Raw genomic sequence first — 21,960 nt, 5'->3', positions numbered from 1 at the left:
AACTATTCCTTTCAGGGAAACTATCCTCTCGAACGTGCCGTGATGGTACAGCATTTAGCGCCCACTACAACCAGCGTGCCGGCCCAGCCACACGTCGTAAGGGGTTTCTGCTTGCTCACATAAGTGACAGCAAGGCATACTTGGTCAACAGCCACACAGGTTACACTGACGGTGGTCGTATAAAAAACTTTAACACTCTTACTAATAATGCGCCACACTGTGAACCCACACCAAACAAGAATGACAAACACATTTCGGGAGAACATCTGCACCTTAACACAACATAAACACAACAGAACAAATACCCAGAATCCCATGCAGCCCTAACTCTTCCGGGATACATTATACACCCCCGCTACCAAACCCCGTCCACCTCAACCGACGCACAGAGGGGGGGGGGATTGATGTGTGAGGGAGCAGGGTTGGGGTGGGGGCGGAGTTTGGTGGTAGAAGGGGTGTATAATGTAGCCCGGAAGAGTCAGGGCTGCATGGGATTCTGGGTATTTGTTCTGTTGTGTTTATGTTGTGTTAAGGTGCAGATGTTCTCCCGAAATGTCTTTGTCATTCTTGTTTGGTTTTGGTTCAAAGTGTGGCGCATTTTTAGTAAGAGTCTTAAAGTTGTTTTGTATGGCCACCGTCAGTGTAACCTGTGTGGCTGTTGATCAAGTATGCCTTGCAGAAAATGCAAAAAGCAAGAGGCTGGGCTGCCAAGCTGTTTATTCAAAATGTAGAGGGTTCTAAATGCTGTACCATCATGGCACGCCCTTATTATTATTGTAAGGGTGAAAATCGGACATTATTAATCCCAGGAGTTTCCTGCAAGAGGCACTGAAATCCGGATGTCTCCCGGGAAGTTTGGAGGTGGGTCGGCAAGTATGCAGCTGAGCCCATCAGAGTGATCAAAGAGCCGCGGGTTGTCGACCCCTGGGTTAGGGTTAGGGCCAGGGTTAGAGGGTTAGGGTTATAATAAGGCCATGCTGAATAAGGCATTAGTAAGTACTTAATAATGACTAGTTAAGAGCCAATATGTTACTAATTTGCATGTTAATAAGCAACTAATTAATGGTGAATATGTTCCCCATACTAAAGTGTTACCATGTTTTATTACTGGTGCACAAAATGAACCGTGCATGAACATCACCTTGTTCAAACAACAAAACCAACACAGTGCATAAACTCACAAAAAATTACACACCTGCAAATCAGTCTGACTTCTGCTGTTGCCGTATCCGTAATACGCTGATAGGGGGAAGTTTTTATTTACAAGATGCGTCGCGTGTGTTTTGACCTCCGCCGAACCCCTGAGCCCGACTCACCGAACCCCTAGGATTCGATCGAACCCAGGTTAAAGGGGAACATTATCACCAGACCTATGTAAGCGTCAATATATACCTTGATGTTGCAGAAAAAAGACCATATATTTTTTTAACCGATTTCCGAACTCTAAATGGGTGAATTTTGGCGAATTAAACGCCTTTCGGGAAGCAATCCGCCATTTTCTCAAACACATTACAAACACCGAGTCAAATCAGCTCTGTTATTTTCCGTTTTTTCGACTGTTTTCCATACCTTGGAGACATCATGCCTCGTCGGTGTGTTGTCGGAGGGTGTAACAACACGAACAGGGACGGATTCAAGTTGCACCAGTGGCCCAAAGATGCCAAAGTGGCAAGAAATTGGACGTTTGTTCCGCACACTTTACCGACGAAAGCTATGCTACGACAGAGATGGCAAGAATGTGTGGATATCCTGCGACACTCAAAGCAGATGCATTTCCAACTGGACTGGACAGATCAGCTTTCAGGAAAAGAGAGCGGATGAGGGTATGTCTACAGAATATATTAATTGATGAAAACTGGGCTGTCTGCACTCTCAAAGTGCATGTTGTTGCCAAATGTATTTCATATGCTGTAAACCTAGTTCATAGTTGTTAGTTTCCTTTAATGCCAAACAAACACATACCAATCGTTGGTTAGAAGGCGATCGCCGAATTCGTCCTCGCTTTCTCCCGTGTCGCTGGCTGTCGTGTCGTTTTCGTCGGTTTCGCTTGCATACGGTTCAAACCGATATGGCTCAATAGCTTCAGTTTCTTCTTCAATTTGGTTTTCGCTACCTGCCTCCACACTACAACCATCCGTTTCAATACATGCGTAATCTGTTGAATCGCTTAAGCCGCTGAAATCCGAGTCTGAATCCGAGCTAATGTCGCTATACCTTGCTGTTCTATGCGCCATGTTTGTTTGTATTGTCATCACTATGTGACGTCACAGGAAAATGGACAGGATGCTTAAAATCAGGCACTTTGAAGCTTTTTTTAGGGATATTGTGTGATGGGTAAAATTTTGAAAAAAACTTCGAAAAATAAAATAAGCCACTGGAAACTGATTTGTAATGGTTTTACCCCTTCTGAAATTGTGATAATGTTCCCCTTTAAGAACCACTGGCCTAGGGGTAGTGGTCTACTGTAAAGACTGCAGACCTAATTACTTGAAAATGGTCCAAACGTTCATGTCTCCTCAGGTTTTGAGCTCCAGTTCCGTCTCGGTCCGAGTCTCCAAGGACGGAAAGTTACGGTGAAAACCAACTACCCACCGGAAGGAAAGCGGTTTGAACGGAACACTTTCCGTGTTTTGTCCTGGAACGTGTCGTCAGGACGGGAGGACGATTCTGATAAGTTCTGCTCTCTGGATGTCAAAGTGGCCGGTTCTTATCAGTACTACTTTGGGTTTGGGTAAGATCTTGTTGATCCGACTGTCAGTGGTCGGATCACTTCAGATGTGTTTTTTTTAGGAATGGTTGCCATTACAGTTACGAAAAAGTTTTGGTTATTGAAAAGTTGCACAAGCAAAAGACCGAAACGTGGGACAATAATATCGTACGTATTTTCTAACAGTGACGCAGAAAAGTCGGGAGGAGGCTACATCGTGATCAACCCTCTCCTTCACGTGGGACCAGACAACCATGTCCTTCCTTTGGACTGCGTCACCATTCAGACATATTTGTCCAAGTGTTTGGGGGACTTGGACGACTGGCCAGCCAGACTGAGAGTTGCAAAGGAATCAGGTGTGTTTTTTTTTTACATTGTTACAAGTTGCTGAAGGTGAAGTTCCTTGCAAAAGCAAATATTAAAAAAAAATTGTATTAGTAAGTAAATATTTATTTTATGACATCTTTTCATGGGACAACACTGAAGAGATGATACGATGTAAAGCTTATATGCACTTCTCCCTCAACAGCATTCAGCACAATTATCTTGTCTTACTGGCTTGCCATTAGAAATTTTTACCCCCCGAATAAATTTAGTCCGGGTTTTCCGGGACATTTTTCCCATTGAAAATGAAAAGGGACAAATTTTAAACCTTAAAAATTCTCACATTTCTCACCACATTCGAACCGTTCCACCATCCCCACACTCCTCTCATCCGGGATGTTCAAGTCGGCATGTTTCCCAGTTCCGGAAATTCTCAAATTACCCAAAATTACCAGGAATTTCTCCCCGTTGAAAATGGATGGACACAAACTTCTACATAGCCCACATTTTTCAACGGTTCCAAAGTCATCATGCTCCTTGCTCTTGTAGGTCAACTGCTAGTATAACTCCAATTCTTGAGAGTTTGCACTGGCTCCCTGTTCATTTTAGAAATGATTTTAAAACCTTGCCGTTTGCTTTTAAAGCTTTACATGGTCCACTCGCCGCGGGCACGAGCCCTAGCGCCCTTGGTCCACTCGCCGCGGGCGGGATCCCTAGCGCCCTTGGTCCACTCGCCGCGGGCGGGAACCCTAGCGCCCTTGGTCCACTCGCCGCGGGCGGGAACCCTAGCGCCCTTGGTCCACTCGCCGCGGGCGCGAGCCCTAGCACCCTTGGTCCACTTGCCGTGCGAGCCCTAGCGCCCTTGGTCCACTCGCCGCGGGCGTGAGCCCTAGTGCCCTGGGTACATTCGCCGCGGGCGCAAGCCCTAGCGCCCTTGGTCCACTCGCCGTGTGAGCCTTAGCGCCCTTGGTCCACTCGCCGTGGTCGGGAGCCCTAGCACCCTTGATCCACTCGCCGTGGTCGGGAGCCCTAGCACCCTTGATCCACTCGCCGTGCGAGCCCTAGAGCCCTTGGTCCACTCCCCGCGGGCATGAGCCCTAGCACCCTTGGTCCACTCGCCGTGCGAGCCCTAGAGCCCTTGGTTCACTCGCCGCGGGCGCAAGCCCTAGCGCCCTTGGTCCACTCGCCGCGGACGAGAGCCCTAGCGCCCTTGGTCCACTCGCCGCGGACGAGAGCCCTAGCGCCCTTGGTCCACTCGCCGCGGGCATGAGCCCTAGCACCCTTGGTCCACTCGCCGCGGGCACGAGCCCTAGCGCCCTTGGTCCATTCGCCGCGGGCGCAAGCCCTAGCGCCCTTGGTCCACTCGCCGCGGGCGCAAGCCCTAGCGCCCTTGATCCACTCGAAGCGGGCGCGAGCACTAGCACCCTTGGTCCACTCGCCGTGCGAGCCTTAGCGCCCTTGGTCCACTCGCCGCGGGCGCAAGCCCTAGTGCCCTTGGTCCACTCGCCGCGGGCGGGAGCTCTAGTGTCCTTGGTCCACTCGCCGCGGGCGGGAGCTCTAGCGTACTTGATCCACTCGCAGCGGGCGCGAGCCCTAGCGCCCTTGGTCCACTCGCCGCGGGCAGGAGCCCTAGCGCCCTTGGTCCACTCACCGCGGGCGCGAGCCCTAGCACCCTTGGTCCACTCGCCGTGCGAGCCCTAGCGCCCTTGGTCCACTCGCCGCGGTCGGGAGCTCTAGCACTCTTGGTCCATTCGCCGTGCGAGCCCTAGAGCCCTTGGTCCACTCGCCGCGGGCGTGAGCCCTAGCGCCCTGGGTACATTCGCCGTGGGCGGGAGCCCCTGCGCCCTTGGTCCACTGGCCGCGGGCGTGAGCCCTAGCGCCCTTGGTCCACTCGCCGCGGGCGGGAGCCCTAGCACCCTCGGTCCACTTGCCGTGCGAGCCCTAGCGCCCTTGGTCCACTGGCCGCGGGCGTGAGCCCTAGCGCCCTTGGTCTACTCGCCGCGGGCGTGAGCCCTAGCGCCCTTGGTCCACTCGCCGCGGGCGGGAGCCCTAGCACCCTCGGTCCACTCGCCGTGCGAGCCCTAGCGCCCTTGGTCCACTCGCCGCCGGCGTGAGCCCTAGCACCCTTGGTCCACTCGCCGCGGGCGACAGCCCCAGCGCCCTTGGTCCACTCGCCGTTCGAGCCCCAGGGCCCTTGGTCCGCCTTATGAGACCTGTTCTGAGTGGAACCTCTCCTGTTCAGACATTGCATGTTCTTGGCCACGATGCTGCAGCTGTTGAAAGTTTCCTTTTGAGCCTGCTCGGCCATATTTATGTACGACAACAAGTCTTTTCTTCAGATCCTGGGAAAGTTCCCGTTGCCAAGCTGAATTTCCAGTGAGCAGTCTTAAGAGAGCGAGTGAGAGGAACAACACAAATGAACACACATGCTTCCTAAGTGTCCGTCCTTAAGTGTTGTCCAATGGAAAGAGATGATGAAATATTTGCACAAATGTGAGATCTGTATTGACCTGGGTGAGATACTGATCACTTACTTTGGACCAAGGTTGAAATGTGAAAGTGTTTGAGCATTTTAGGATAGGGGTAGCAAGAAGCCATTGCAAAATTGAACGATGGGTCACCTGAGATCACAGAATATTATTGTTTGCTTGTTACTCAAATGTTTGGGCTGAGATAAATCATTACCCTTTGCTGTGTGTCCCGGTTTTCTGGGGACCAGTTGGGCCTTCTGAGTGGAGTTTGACAATCAATCAACTTTCTTTGGGAAAGCAACTATACTGTAGCTATAGGAGGTGCTGTGCACCACGGCAACTGGGCAATTAAAGCCATGACATAATCAAACTTTATTTGATTATGTCAGTGGTTTGGCCTCTTCCTGCGACTCGTGAGCCTGTCAGCCATATTGGGAGTGTCAGATCCGCCCTTTAAAGGGGAACTGCACTTTCTTTTAGAATTTTGCCTATTTTTCACAATCATTACCAGGGACAAGAAGACGGATGTATTTTTTTAATGTCCGCTTACAATGGAGTCAATGGCAGGTCCTCAAATCGCTTGTATTCCGTCTTGTGACTTCTTCCCGGAAGTGGTGGTCAACCAAGTCAAGATGGCGAACACTCAAGTGGCCGAGATCTTCCTGCAAAAGAAATCTAACTATGCACTGGAATAGAACCCTATGCTTATCAAAAAAAAAAGATTTTTGTCAAGTGATATCAATAATTATCTGTCGGGCGTGTTACCACACCTGTGACTCCATTTAACAAACTAACAATTACTGAATTATCACCAATATTAATTTTTTTCCTTTTATAATATGCACGCTGATACATTTGTCACATCGGGAAGCAATCCGCCATTTTCTCAAACACATTACAAACACCGAGTCAAATCAGCTCCGTTATTTTCCGTTTTTTCGACTGTTTTCCGTACCTTGGAGACATCATGCCTCGTCGGTGTGTTGTCGGAGGGTGTAACAACACGAACAGGGACGGATTCAAGTTGCACCAGTGGCCCAAAGATGTGAAAGTGGCAAGAAATTGGACGTTTGTTCCGCACACTTTACTACGACAGAGATGGCATAGAAGAATATCGACCCTAGCTTCCCTGGCCTGCTGACATCAACTCCAAAACTGGACAGATCAGCTTTCAGGAAAAGAGCGCGGATAAGGGTATGTCTACAGAATATATTAATTGATGAAAACTGGGCTGTCTGCACTCTCAAAGTGCATGTTGTTGCCAAATGTATTTCGTATGCTGTAAACCTAGTTCATAGTTGTTAGTTTCCTTTAATGCCAAACAAACACATACCAATCGTTGGTTAGAAGGCGATCGCCGAATTCGTCCTCGCTTTCTCCCGTGTCGCTGGCTGTCGTGTCGTTTTCGTCGGTTTCGCTTGCATACGGTTCAAACCGATATGGCTCGATAGCTTCAGTTTCTTCTTCAATTTCGTTTTCGCTACCTGCCTCCACACTACAACCATCCGTTTCAATACATGCGTAATCTGTTGAATCGCTTAAGCCGCTGAAATCCGAGTCTGAATCCGAGCTAATGTCGCTATAGCTTGCTGTTCTATCCGCCATGTTTGTTTGTGTTGGCATCACTATGTGACGTCACAGGAAAATGGACGGGTGTATATAACGATGGTTAAAATCAGGCACTTTGAAGCTTTTTTTAGGGGTATTACGTGATGGGTAAAATTTTGAAAAAAACTTCGAAAATAAAATAAGCCACTGGGAACTGATTTTTAATGGTTTTAACCCTTCTGAAATTGTGATAATGTTCCCCTTTAAAACAAATGCAGGGAAGTTGACTTCATAAAGCACGTCCATACAAAGTGATTTAGGTTATTGTCTTTTTATTTACCCTTTTACACTAATACATCTTGGGAATAAATAAAAAACGTAAAATATTTTTAATTGTAATTTATTTTATTTCATTTATTTTATTTTTTTTAATTAAATAAAATGTACTTTTTTTGTTTTTCATTTATTTTACTTTATTTTATATTATTTTTATACACCGTAGCGGACACTTTGGAAGAGTGATGGCAGATGATAATGACGATGGTAATTTTATGTGATGTATTATTTCCTCTCCCAGGGTACAACATGATCCACTTCACACCTTTGCAGACTCTTGGAGTCTCCAGGTCATGCTACTCGCTAGCGGACCAGCTCGCCTTCAGCCCTGAGTTCAGCGCAAAGGGTCAAAATTATAGCTGGGCAGATGTGGGCGGCCTTGTGGAAAAGCTGAGGAGGGAATGGAACATGCTGTGTATTACTGACGTGGTGTACAACCATACAGGTGGGTGACTTCAACTGAATCGTTGTTGGTGATGTTATTTATGATTTGATGATTATGAACTTGATAACTAGCGTGCGCAAAGCTGATCCACTAAATGTATGCGTGGAGGTTGGCGTCCCTTATTGCACTCTGTGATAGTGTTTCTTCACACGGCTCCTCTGTACTCGGCTGATGATAAAAATTAAGTTTGATTTAATTTGATCTTAGTGAGATAAAAGTTTGTCTCCATGTATATTCAGACTGTATTCTCATTATTAGAATGCCTACAATACTGGGAGAAGAAAATGGCAATGTATATATTTATCACATGCAGTGTAATTAATCAAGACTAAAACTGTTCTGCGGTAGCTGTTTCGCGTCTTTAGTGGGCTACCTCTGAAATATGCATGCAAACTGGCCAGTTGCGCTGAAATAATTGTGAGAAAGGAGCCGATCGCGCTGCTGCTCCATCCCGTGCATGCTTGGCAACATATATGGACTGTCAAAAATAAAAAATAATAGCCATAGCATCCATTCAGTAATATTATTTTATAATTTTATAGCGGACTGCCAAAAATAAAAATGTTAGACAAAGCGTCTATTCAGTCACATCATTTAATAACTTTATAGCAGACCGTCAAAAAATAAAAATATAATACAAAGCATTTATTTTGTAATATTATTTTATGATTTTATAGAAGACTGTCAAAAATAAAATTGTTAGACAAAGCGTCTATTTAGTCACATTTTTGTATAATTTTATAGCAGAATGTCAAAAATAAAAATATTATACATATCATCTATTCAGTAATATTATGTTATAATTTTATAATTGACTCTCAAAAATAAAATGTTTATACATATCGTCTATTCAGTAATATTTTTTAATATTTTTATAGCGGACTGTCAAATTATAGAAACATTATCTATTCAGTAACATTATTTTATAATTTTATAGTGAACTGTCAAAAATAAAAATGTTAGACATCGTGTCTATTCAATAATATTATTTTATAATTTTATAGGTGACTGTCAAAAATAAAAATATTATACATATTTTTATATTTAGTAATATTATTTTATAATTTTATGGTGGACTGTCAAAAATAAAATGTTAGACAGTGTATTCAGTAATATTATTTTATAATTTTATAGGTGACTGTCAAAAATAAAAATATTATACATATTTTTCTATTTAGTAATATTATTTTATGATTTTATAGCGCACTGTCAAAAATATAAATATTAGACATATCGTATATTCAGTAATATTATTTTATAATTTTATAGCGGACTGTCAAAAATAAAAATATTAGACATATCGTCTATTCAGTGCCATTATTTTATTATTTTATAGCGGACTGTCAAAAATAGAAATATTAGACATATCGTCTATTTAGTAATATTATTTTAGAATGTTATAGTTGACTCTCAAAAATAAAAATGTTAGACATATCGTCTATTCAGTAATATTATTTTGTAGCGCACTGTCAAAAAAAAAAGTGTGAGACATATTGTCTATTCAGTAACATTATTTTATAACTTTATAGCGGACTGTCAAAAATAAAAATGTTGGACAAAGCGTCTATTCAGTAATATTATTTTATAATTTTATAGTAGACTGTCAAAAATAAACATATTATAACATAACATATCGTCTATTCAGTACAAACCAAAGACTATAAAAATGGGACCCATTATCTCCCTGCTTGGCACTTAGCATCAAGGGTTGGAATTGGGGATAAAATCACCAAAATGATTACCGAGCGCGGCCACCGCTGCTGCTCACTGCTCCCCTCACCTCCCAGGGGGTGAGGGGAGCAAGGGGATGGATCAAATGCAAAGAGTAATTTCACCACACTTAGTGTGTGAGACTATCAGTGGTACTTTAGCTTTAATATTATTTTATAGCACACTGTCAAAAATAAATGTGTGAGACATATTGTCTATTCTGTAATATAATTTTATAATTTTATAGCAGACAGTCAAAAATAAAAATGTTAGACATATCGTCTATTCAGTAATATTATTTTATAATTTTATAGCGGACTGTCAAAAAAAAAAAGTTAGACAAAGCGTCTATTCAGTAACATTATTTTATAATTTTATAGCGCACTGTCAAAAATACAAATATTAGACATATCGTCTATTTAGTAATATTATTTTAGAATGTTATAGTTGACTCTCAAAAATAAAAATGTTAGACATATCGTCTATTCAGTAATATTATTTTGTAGCGCACTGTCAAAAAAAAATGTGTGAGACATATTGTCTATTCAGTAACATTATTTTATAACTTTATAGCGGACTGTCAAAAATAAAAATGTTGGACAAAGCGTCTATTCAGTAACATTATTTTATAATTTTATAGTAGACTGTCAAAAATAAACATATCATAACATAACATATCGTCTATTCAGTACAAACCAAAGACTATAAAAATGGGACCCATTATCTCCCTGCTTGGCACTCAGCATCAAGGGTTGGAATTGGGGATAAAATCACCAAAATGATTACCGAGCGCGGCCACCGCTGCTGCTCACTGCTCCCCTCACCTCCCAGGGGATGGGTCAAATGCAGAGAGTAATTTCACCACACCTAGTGTGTGTGACTATCAGTGGTACTTTAACTTTAGCTTTAATATTATTTTGTAGCACACTGTCAAAAATAAATGTGTGAGACGTATTGTCTATTCAGTAATAACATTTTATAATTTTATAGCAGACTGTCAAAAATAAAAATATTATGCATATTGTCTGTTCAGTAAATTTATTTTTATCATTTTATTGCTGACTGTCAAAAATAAAAATGTTAGACATATCGTCAATACAGTAATATAATTTTATAGCACACTGTCAAAAATAAGAATAATTAACGTATCGTCTGTTCAGTAATATTATTTTATTATTTTATAGCGGACTGTCAAAAATATAAATATTAGACATATCGTCTATTCAGTAACATTATTTCATAATTTTATAGTGGACTGTCTAAAAAAAATTTTTTAGACATAGCGTCTATTCAGTAATATTTTATAATTTTATAGGTGACTGTCAAAAATAAAAGTATTGTAAATTTTTTCTATTCAGTAATATTATTTTATAATTTTTTAGTGGACTGTCAAAAATAAAAATAAACGTATCGTCTGTTCAGTAATATTATTTTATAGCGGACTGTCAAAAATATAAATATTAGACATACCGTCTATTCAGTAACATTATTTCATAATTTTATAGTGGACTGTCTTAAAAATTTTTTTTTAGACATAGCATCTATTCAGTAATATTTTATAATTTTATAGGTGACTGTCAAAAATAAAAGTATTATAAATGTTTTCTATTCAGTAATATTATTTTATAATTTTATAGTGGACTGTCAAAAATAAAAATGTTATACATATCGTCTATTTAGTAATAATATTTTATAATTTTATAGCGGACTGTCAAAAATAAATAATGTTAGACAAAGTGTCTATTCAGTAACATTATTGTATGATTTTATAGCAGACTGTCAAAAAATTTAAATATTATACATATCGTCTATTTAGTAATAATTTTATAGCGAACTGTCAAAAATAAAAATGTTTTGACAAAGTCTCTATTCCGTAACATTATTTTATAATTTTATAGCGCACTGTCAAAAATAGAAATATTAGACATATCGTATATTCAGTAATATTATTTTATAATTGTAAAGCGGACTGCCAAAAATAAAAATATTAGACATATCGTCTATTCAGTAACATTATTTTATAATTTTATAGTGGACTGTCAAAAAAAACAATTTTATGTAATTTTATAGCGCACTGTTAAAAATGTTTAATATTGGCAGATGAGGTGGTTCGGGCATCTGGTCAGGATGCCACCCGAACGCCTCCCTAGGGAGGTGTTTCGGGCATGTCTGACCACGGCCACGGGGAAGACCCAGGACATGTTGGGAAGACTGTCTCCCGGCTGGCCTGGGAACGCCTCGGGATCCCCCGGGAGGAGCTGTACGAAGCGGCTGGGGAGAGGGAAGTCTGGGCTTCCCTGCTTAGGCTGCTTCCCCGCGACCCAACTTCGGATAAGCGGAAGAAGATGGATGGATGGATGGACATATCGTCTATTCCGTAATATTATTTTATAATTTTATAGCAGACTGACAAAAATAAAACATTTAGATATATCGTCTATTCAGTAATATTATTATTTTTTTTTATAGAGGACTGTCAAAAATGTTAGACATAGCGGCTATTCAGTAATTTTATTTTATAATTTCATAGGTGATTGTCACAAATAAAAATATTATACATATTTTCTATTTGGTAATATTATTTTACAATTTTATAGTGGACTGTCAAAAATAAAAATGTTATACGTATCGTCTATTTAGTAATAATATTTTATAATTTTATAGCGGACTGTCAAAAATAAAAATGTTAGACAAAGTGTCTATTCAGTAACATTATTTTATGATTTTATAGCAGACTGTCAAAAATTAAAAATATTACACATCGTCTATTGAGTAACATTATTTTATAATTTTATAGCGCACTGTCAAAAATAGATATATTAGACATGTCGTATATTCAGTAATATTATTTTATAATTTTATAGCGGACTGTCAAAAATAAAAATATTAGACATATACCGGTAGTCTATTCAGTAACATTATTTTATAATTTATAGCGCACTGTCAAAAATACAAATTATAGATACATCATCTATTCAGTAACATTATTTTATAATTTTATAGTGAACTGTCAAAAAGAAAATGTTAGACAGTGTCTATTCAGTAATATTATTTTATAATTTTATAAGTGACTGTCAAAAATAAAAATATTATACATATTTTTCTATTTAGTAATATTATTTTATGATTTTATAACGCACTGTCAAAAATATAAATATTAGACATATCGTATATTCAGTAATATTATTTTATAATTTTATAGCGGACTGTCAAAAATAAAAATATTAGACATATCGTCTATTCAGTACCATTATTTTATAATTTTATAGCGGACTGTCAAAAATAAAAATATTAGACATATAGTCTATGCAGTAACATTATTTTATAATTTTATAGCGCACTGTCAAAAATACAAATTATAGACACATTATCTATTCAGTAACATTATTTTATAATTTTATAGTGAACTGTCAAAAATAAAAATGTTAGACATCGTGTCTATTCAATAATATTATTTTATAGGTGACTGTTAAAAATAAAATATTATACTTATTTTTCTATTTAGTAATATTATTTTATAATTTTTATAGTGGACTGTCAAAAATAAAATGTTAGACAGTGTATTCAGTAATATTATTTTATAATTTTATAGGTGACTGTCAAAAATAAAAATATTATACATATTTTTCTATTTAGTAATATTATTTTATGATTTCATAGCGCACTGTCAAAAATATAAATATTAGACATATCGTATATTCAGTAATATTATTTTATAATTTTACAGCGGACTGTCAAAAATAAAAAATATTAGACATATCGTCTATTCAGTACCATTATTTTATAATTTTATAGCGGACTGTCAAAAATACAAATTATAGACACATTATCTATTCAGTAACATTATTTTATAATTTTATAGTGAACTGTCAAAAATAAAATGTTAGACAGTGTCTATTCAGTAATATTATTTTATAATTTTATAGGTGACTGTCAAAAATAAAAATATTATACATATTTTTCTATTTAGTAATATTATTTTATAATTTTATAGTGAACTGTCAAAAATAAAAATGTTAGACAGTGTATTCAGTAATATTATTTTATAATTTTATAGGTGACTGTCAAAAGTAAAAACATTATACATATTTTTCTATTTAGTAATATTATTTTATGATTTTATAGCGCACTGTCAAAAATATAAATATTAGACATATCGTATATTCAGTAATATTATTTTATAATTTTACAGCAGACTGTCAAAAATAAAAATATTAGACATATCGTCTATTCAGTACCATTATTTTATAATTTTATAGCGGACTGTCAAAAATACAAATTATAGACACATTATCTATTCAGTAACATTATTTTATAATTTTATAGTGAACTGTCAAAAATAAAAATGTTATACATATTTTTCTATTTAGTAATATTATTTTATAATTTTATAGTGGACTGTCAAAAATAAAATGTTAGACAGTGTATTCAGTAACATTATTTTATAATTGTATAGCGCACTGTCAAAAATACAAATTATAGACACATCTTTTCAGTAACATTATTTTATAATTTTATAGTGAACTGTCAAAAATAAAATGTTAGACAGTGTCTATTCAGTAATATTATTTTATAATTTTATAGGTGACTGTCAAAAATAAAAATATTATACATATTTTTCTATTCAGTAATATTATTTTATAATTTTATAGCGGACTGTCAAAAATAAAAATATTAGACATATCGTCTATTCAGTACCATTATTTTATAATTTTATAGCGGACTGTCAAAAATAAAAATATTAGACATATAGTCTATTCAGTACCATTATTTTATAATTTTATAGCGGACTGTCAAAAATACAAATTATAGACACATTATCTATTCAGTAACATTATTTTATAATTTTATAGTGAACTGTCAAAAATAAAAATGTTAGACATCGTGTCTATTCAATAATATTATTTTATAATTTTATAGGTGACTGTCAAAAATACAAATATTTTACATATTTTTATATTTAGTAATATTATTTTATAATTTTATAGCGGACTGTCAAAAAAGTAAAATGTTAGACAGTGTATTCAGTACTATTATTTTATAATTTTATAGGTGACTGTCAAAAATAAAAATATTATGCATATTTTTCTATTTAGTAATATTATTTTATGATTTTATAGCGCACTGTCAAAAATATAAATATTAGACATATCGTATATTCAGTAATATTATTTTATAATTTTATAGCGGACTGTCAAAAATAAAAATATTACACATATCTATTCAGTAACATTATTTTATAATTTTATAGTGGACTGTCAAAAATGTTAATGACATACCATACAGGAAATATATTATTATAATATATCTTCTTGCAATATGCATTTTCTTGCGCTACTGCAGATGCCCAGCTGGACTGTCTTTAAAATCCCCATAAAAAGTGGCACGTGTCTGCTGCTTGATTCAAAACGTAGCGAAACACCAGAGGTAGGAGCATGATTTGTGGTAAATGAGCATTTCCATGGTGAAACCCGCGCAGTACATGCAAAAACCTCATTCAAATAGGGCGGCCTGCGCCACACAGTCTTAGTAGATCACGTGCGACACGCCCACTAATAGTACACGCAACTTGATAGTTTGCACACAGTGTGTGTGGATCCTAGTAGATCAGAGTGCACAAAAATGTCTGCTGCTCGCTTTTATGACTCCTTTGTCAGGTTGGCTGATTGTGTGGTTCCACATCCATTTTCCTGACTTGATTTCATACTTTTTACCTCATCTCTGGAATGTGGTGAAGCTTTTTTTAGCCAATACTTAAAGATACATGAAATGAGACTCCAGTTCTGCCGAGCCTTGGCTCTACCACATGAGCTTGGTGCACTCGCTGACCTCGTCACCCGACACACACTTGACCCGTCCTACAAAGGTCATCTTGTAGAAAATACCATGCGAATGAAAATGAACAAGAACTGGATTTGTATGCTCCCGAGTGTCTTCTTTTACAAAACCCAAAACCAGTGAAGTTGCCACGTTGTGTAAATCGTAAATAAAAACAGAATAGAATGATTTGCAAATCCTTTTCAACCTATATTCAATTGAATAGACTGCAAAGACAACATATTTAATGTTCAAACTGAGAAACTGTTATATTTAGCAAATATTAGCTTAAAAAAAAAGCTGGCACAAGTGGCAAAAAGACTGAGAAAGTTGAGGAATGCTCATCAAACACTTATTTGGAACATCCCACGGGTGAACAGGCTAATTGGGAACAGGTGGGTGCCATGATTGGGTATAAAGGCAGCTTCCATGAAATGCTCAGCCGTTCACAAACAAGGATGGGGCGAGGGTCAACACTTTGTGAACAAATGCGGGAACAAATTGTTTAAGAACAACATTTCTCAACCAGCTATTGCAAGGAATTTGGGAAATTTACCATCAAAAGGTTCAGAGAATTTGGAGAAATCACTGCACGTAAGCAGCAAGGCTGAAAACCAACATTGAATGCCCATGACCTTTGATCCCTCAGGCGGTACTGCATCAAAAAGCGACATCAGTGTGTGAAGGATATCACCACATGGGTTCAGGAACATTTCAGAAAACCCCTGTCAGTAACTACAGTTGGTCGCTACATCTGTAAGTGCAAGTTAAAATTCTACTGTGCAGAGCCAAAGCCATTTATCAACAACACCCAGAAACGCCGCCGGCTTCGCTGGGCCCGAGCTCATCTAAGATGGACTGATGCAAAGTGGAAAAGTGTTCCGTGGTCTGACGAGTCCACATTTCAAATTGTTTTTGGAAACTGTGGACGTCATATCCTCCGGACCAAAGAGGAAAAGAACCACTGTTATAGGCGCAAAGTTGAAAAGCCAGCATGTGTGATGGCATGGGGGTGTATTAGTGCCCAAGGCATGGGTAACTTACACATCTGTGAAGGCACTATTAATGCTAAAAGGTACATTAAAGCTTTGGAGCAACATTAGTTGCCATCCAAGCAACGTTATCATGGACGCCCCTGCTTATTTCAGTAAGACAATGCCAAGCCACGTGTTACATCAACGTGGCTTCATAGTAAAAGAGTGCGGGTACTACACTGGCCTGCCTGTAGTCCAGACCTGTCTCCCATTGAAAATGTGTGGCGCATTATGAAGCCTAAAATAGCACAACGGAGACCCCCGGACTGTTGAACAACTTAAGCTGTACATCAAGCAAGAATGGGAAAGAATTCCACCTGAGAAGCTTCAAAAATGTGTCTCCTCAGTTTCCAAACGTTTACTGAGTGTTGTTAAAAGGAAAGGCCATGTAACACAGTGGTAAAAATGCCCCTGTGCCAACTTTTTTTGCAATGTGTTGCTGCAATTAAATTCTAAGTTAATGATTATTTGCAAATAAAAATTAAGTTTCTCAGTTCTAACATTAAGTAAAAGAAAAAAAGTACTAACATTAAGTATCTTGTCTTTGCAGTCTATTCAATTGAATATATGTTGAAAAGGATTTGCAAATTTTGGGATTCTGTTTTTATTTACGATTTACACAACGTGCCAACTTCACTGGTTGTGGCTTTTGTAGATTATGAACCTTTTTTCTCTTCATTTTTATACCATTCAAAAGATAGTTGCAAGTGAAAAGACAGGTGAGCGCCGTGAGTACCGTATTTTTCGGAGTATAAGTCGCTCCGGAGTATAAGCCGCACCGGCCGAAAATGCATAATAAAGAAGGGAAAAAACATATATAAGAGTATAATGTATAAGTCGCATTTTTGGGGGAAATGTATTTGATAAAAGCCAACACCAAGAATAGACATTTGAAAGGCAATTTAAAATAAATAAAGAATAGTGAACAACAGGCTGAATAAGTGTACGTTATATGAGGCATAAATAACCAACTGAGAACGTGCCTGGTAGAGATGCGCGGTTTGCGGACACAACCGCGGAGTCCGCGGATTATCCGCGGGTCGGGCGGTTGAAATAAAAAAAAAATTAGATTTTATCCGCGGGTCGGGTCGGGCGGTTGAAATTAAAAAAAATTAGATTTTAAATAGATTCAGGCGGGTGGCAGTTAAACCAATTGGGAAATATATATACATAGTTAAATGTTGTTACCCACATACGAAAAACGAGCAGGCACCTGCAGCATATGCCACAACAGAAGAAGAAAAAAAAAAGAGATGGACACTTTTACGGGGCGGAGAAGGGACGCCTCGCCGGGGTCCGGGACCGAGGCCCCTTCCCCCGAGAGGGCCCCACCGGGAGCCGTAGCTGAGGTGATCCGCGAGAAGGGCCCGACGTACGTCCAGGGTCACCACCGCGCCCACCGCACCGACACCCCGCCTCGTCCGCCTTCGGCGCGGCCGGCGTCACGCGCAGCAGGTAAGCAGCTTACCTGCCCGCCACCCCCGTGGCCGGGGGCTCGTAACAGGGGTCACTCCGTGCGCTCCGCCCGCGCAGCTTACCTGCCCGCCACCCCCGTTGCCGGGGGCGCGTAACAGGGGTCACTCCGCGCGCAGTGCGCTCACGAAAGGGGTGGTGCTCACCCTGGTGAGCCGAGTGGGCCACTTTTGGTAAGCAGAACTGGCGCTGCGGGATGAACCGAACGCCGGGTTAAGGCGCCCGATGCCGACGCTCATCAGACCCCAGAAAAGGTGTTGGTTGATATATACAGCAGGACGGTGGCCATGGAAGTTGGAACCCGCTAAGGAGTGTGTAACAACCCACCTGCCGAATCAACTAGCCCTGAAAATGGATGGCGCTGGAGCGTCGGGCCCATACCCGGCCGTCGCCGGCAGCGAGAGCCGCGAGGGCTAGGCCGCGACGAGTAGGATGGCCGCCGCGGTGAGCGCTGAAGCCTCGGGCGCGAGCCCGGGTGGAGCCGCCGCGGGTGCGAGGGACATCGCACCTCCACGCGCTTGGAGGTGCGCTCAGCGCGGCTCCCAGATGATTGCGCACTGGTGTGCGTCTGGGCTGTGACAGCGTGGCACGCATTGAATGTCTCTGCTTCATTGGATCAGTCTCCTTTCTTTAACAGGCAAAAGCTTTATAACCTCACTAATGCCTTGCATCGTCTATATTACATATATAACAACGGGCGGGTGGCGGATGGCGGGCGGGTGCGGTTTTGATTAAATGTTAGTTCGGGTGGATGCGGATGGTTGACGACTTTTGTGATGCGGTTGCGGATGAAATAATTGCCTATCCGCGCATCTCTAGTGCCTGGTATGTTAACGTAACATATTATGGTAAGAGTCATTCAAATAACTATAACATATAGAACATGCTATACGTTTACCAAACAATCTGTCACTCCTAATCACTAAATCCCATGAAATCTTATACGTCTAGTCTCTTACGTGAATGAGATAAATAATATTTGATATTTTACGCTAATGTGTTAATCATTTCACACATAAGTCACTCCTGAGTATAAGTCGCACCCCCGGCCAAACTATGAAAAAAACTGCGACTTATAGTCCGAAAAAATACGGTAGTTTAACACAATAGGGGCCTCGTGTATTAAGAGTTGCGTGGATTTTTCTACTAAAAGTTGGCGTACGTTCAAATCCAGAAAATGGCGTACGCAAGAAAAACTTCAGATGCATTCAAGTGTGTGCATGCAAGTACTGTATTTTCCCGACTATATGTTGAAACAAATGTGTTTGTGAAATTAGTTATTTACACAGAAATATTCAGTAAATGTTTATTTACATACCTTAATTGTTTCCAAACGGTGCTTGCAACGTGGCAGTAAAACGGATGATCAAACAAAACAGAAGTCATCGTCATGGACCCACTAGCTGCACAAGCTGGCTTTCCAATCAGCTAAACAAAGACATTAACTCCACGATGACGTTTTGGGGAATTTACTGAGAAATTTGTGAAACTGAAATAACACAAAAACAATGCCATTGTAAAATAATAATACTAACACAGACACTCGTAAACGCGTTAGCATATTAGCATATGCATGAAAACACTCCTACAGACATCACACATGGGACGGTTTAGTAAGTATAACAGTTTTAGTTATATTGTAAAACTTACAAACGTTGCTTGGAGTGATGAATGAAGAATTTGTACGAGTAGAAACGCTATGGACGGCTAGAAGATGGAATGGCACTTGTCCTTCTGGTTCAAAGCTTTAAACAGCAGGAATCACTTGTAGGCATTCACCCAGCGGTGAGAGAAGTTGTCCAAAAGGTGGCGCCTTAGCACAAACAATAACACACCATTTAAGAGTCTGTGCATGTGTTTGATAGAAAACGATTTGCTTCATGACTGTCAGCGAGGGAAAAAAATCATAAATTAGCCGCACCATTTTATAAGCCGCAGGTTTCAAAGCGTAGGAAAAAAGTAGTAGTGTAATTTACTGTAAATGCATTGGTGAAAAAGTGAATTTGGGGTCCTTGCCTTGATCGTTTTAAATTGTTGAAATCAAATGTTGGCAAAACCCCAACTCCCACCTCTGTGTGTCACCAAAGCATCCACAGCCGTGCGTGACGTTGGCGTGAGGCAGCGCACATTCCCATGCTCGTTTCAAAAGTGAGTACGCAAGCTTAATACATGAGGCCCCTGACGGGGTTACTCTCTTCATATGCGACCAAAATGCTCAAAAGCAAAAGATCACAGCTATCAGAAGAAGGATGTGGACTATGTCACAACAGCCGGCCAAACAATCGAAGCTCGGGTTTGTGAAAAAGGAAGTTGTGATATGCATATGGAGAAACATTTGGCCATGTAATCGCGCAAATGTCCAATAATCTACAATCCCAGGCAGACACAAAGGTCGTCAAATCCTGCAGTAGTGAGTTAGCGGGAAATGTCAAGTATGACTAAAAGTACAAATTTGTTGCTTTATACATACATCCATAGATATATATATATATATATATATATTTATATATATATATATGTATGTAGATGTATATATATATATGTAGATGTATATAGATGTGTATATGTATGTATGTATGTATGTATGTATGTATGTATATATATATATATATATATATATATATGTATGTATGTATGTATATACATATATGTGTATCTATATATGTACATATATACTGTCTGTATATATATATATGTATATGTAAATATATATATGTATGTATTGTGTATATATATATGTATGTATGTATATATACATATGTATGTATATATGTATATTTATATATGTGTATATATATGTATGTATATATATATATATATATATATATATATATATATATGTATGTACATATATACATATATATATGTATACATGTATGTATGTATGTATGTATGTATATATATATATATATATATATATATATATATATATATACATACATGTATACATATATATATGTATATATGTACATACATACATACATGTATACATATATATATGTATATATGTACATACATATATATATATATATGTATGTATGTATGTATGTATGTATGTATGTATATATATGTATGTATGTATGTATGTGTGGGGGAAAAAAAATCACAAGACTATTTCATCTCTACAGGCCTGTTTCATGAGGGGGGTACCCTCAATCGTCAGGAGATTTTAATGGGAGCATTCGCATACCATGGTTTGTATAGGGCACAGAGTGGGTGGGTACAGGCTGGCCTAGGGGCGTGGTGATTGGTTCATGTGTTACCTAGGAGGTGTTTCCGTCTATGGCGGCATGTTGTTACAATCATCTTTAATCAATAGTGGTAATAAAAGATGCAACCTATGCTTGAAAGAGAAACTGTTTATTATCTACCGTCCAGACCTGTCATCCCTCAACAAGCGCAGCGAAATTGTAACAACATGCCGCCATAGACGGAAACACCTCCTAGGTAACACATGAACCAATCACCACGCCCCTAGGCCAGCCTGTACCCACCCACTCTGTGCCCTATATAAACCATGGTATGCGAATGCTCCCATTAAAATCTCCTGACGATTGAGGGTACCCCCCTCATGAAACAGGCCTGTAGAGATGAAATAGTCTTGTGATTTTTTTTCCCCACACATACATATATTGCGCTCTACTACGGTATCGAGCACTATTTTTTGGATAACCTTATTAAGACATATATATATATATATATATATATATATGTGTGTGTGTCTCCATGACTAAATGCTTGATTTTATACACCTGTGGCCGGGCCAAGTGATTAGGACACCTGATTCTCATCATTTGTATGGGTGGCCAAATACTTTTGGCAATATAGTGTGTGTATATTAGAGATGCGCGGTTTGCAGGCACAACCGCGGAATCCGCGGATAAACCGCGGGTCGGGCGGGTAAAAATAGATTTGAAATAGATGCGGGCGGGTTGCGGTTGAACCAATTCAGAAATATATATACATAGTTAAATGTTGTTACCCACATACGAAAAACGTGTTACTATGCATTTTCGGCCGGTGCAACTTATACTCCGAAAAATACGGTATTTATTGTATTTATTCCTCTGTTTACAGCTGCAAATAGCCAGTGGA

At 39.1% G+C, this 21,960-nt stretch overlaps 1 protein-coding gene across 1 annotated transcript in view; it reads left to right on the top strand.

Moving 5' to 3' along the window:
• The window catches only part of agla (amylo-alpha-1, 6-glucosidase, 4-alpha-glucanotransferase a), a 184,973-nt gene that overhangs the window by 21,759 nt on the left and 141,254 nt on the right, over positions 1-21,960 (top strand). The window contains exons 3-6 of the mRNA XM_061928652.1: positions 2,521-2,731; positions 2,894-3,063; positions 7,628-7,831; positions 21,943-21,960. The exon at positions 21,943-21,960 is cut by the window's right edge and continues 158 nt beyond it. Of these exons, the coding sequence (XP_061784636.1) occupies positions 2,521-2,731; positions 2,894-3,063; positions 7,628-7,831; positions 21,943-21,960 (603 nt within the window). The remainder of the gene's footprint in view (positions 1-2,520; positions 2,732-2,893; positions 3,064-7,627; positions 7,832-21,942) is intronic.

Source organism: Nerophis lumbriciformis, linkage group LG33 (genome assembly GCF_033978685.3).
Source record: "Nerophis lumbriciformis linkage group LG33, RoL_Nlum_v2.1, whole genome shotgun sequence".
Classification (NCBI taxonomy): domain Eukaryota; kingdom Metazoa; phylum Chordata; class Actinopteri; order Syngnathiformes; family Syngnathidae; genus Nerophis; species Nerophis lumbriciformis.
This window is presented reverse-complemented; position numbering and strand designations above follow the sequence as displayed.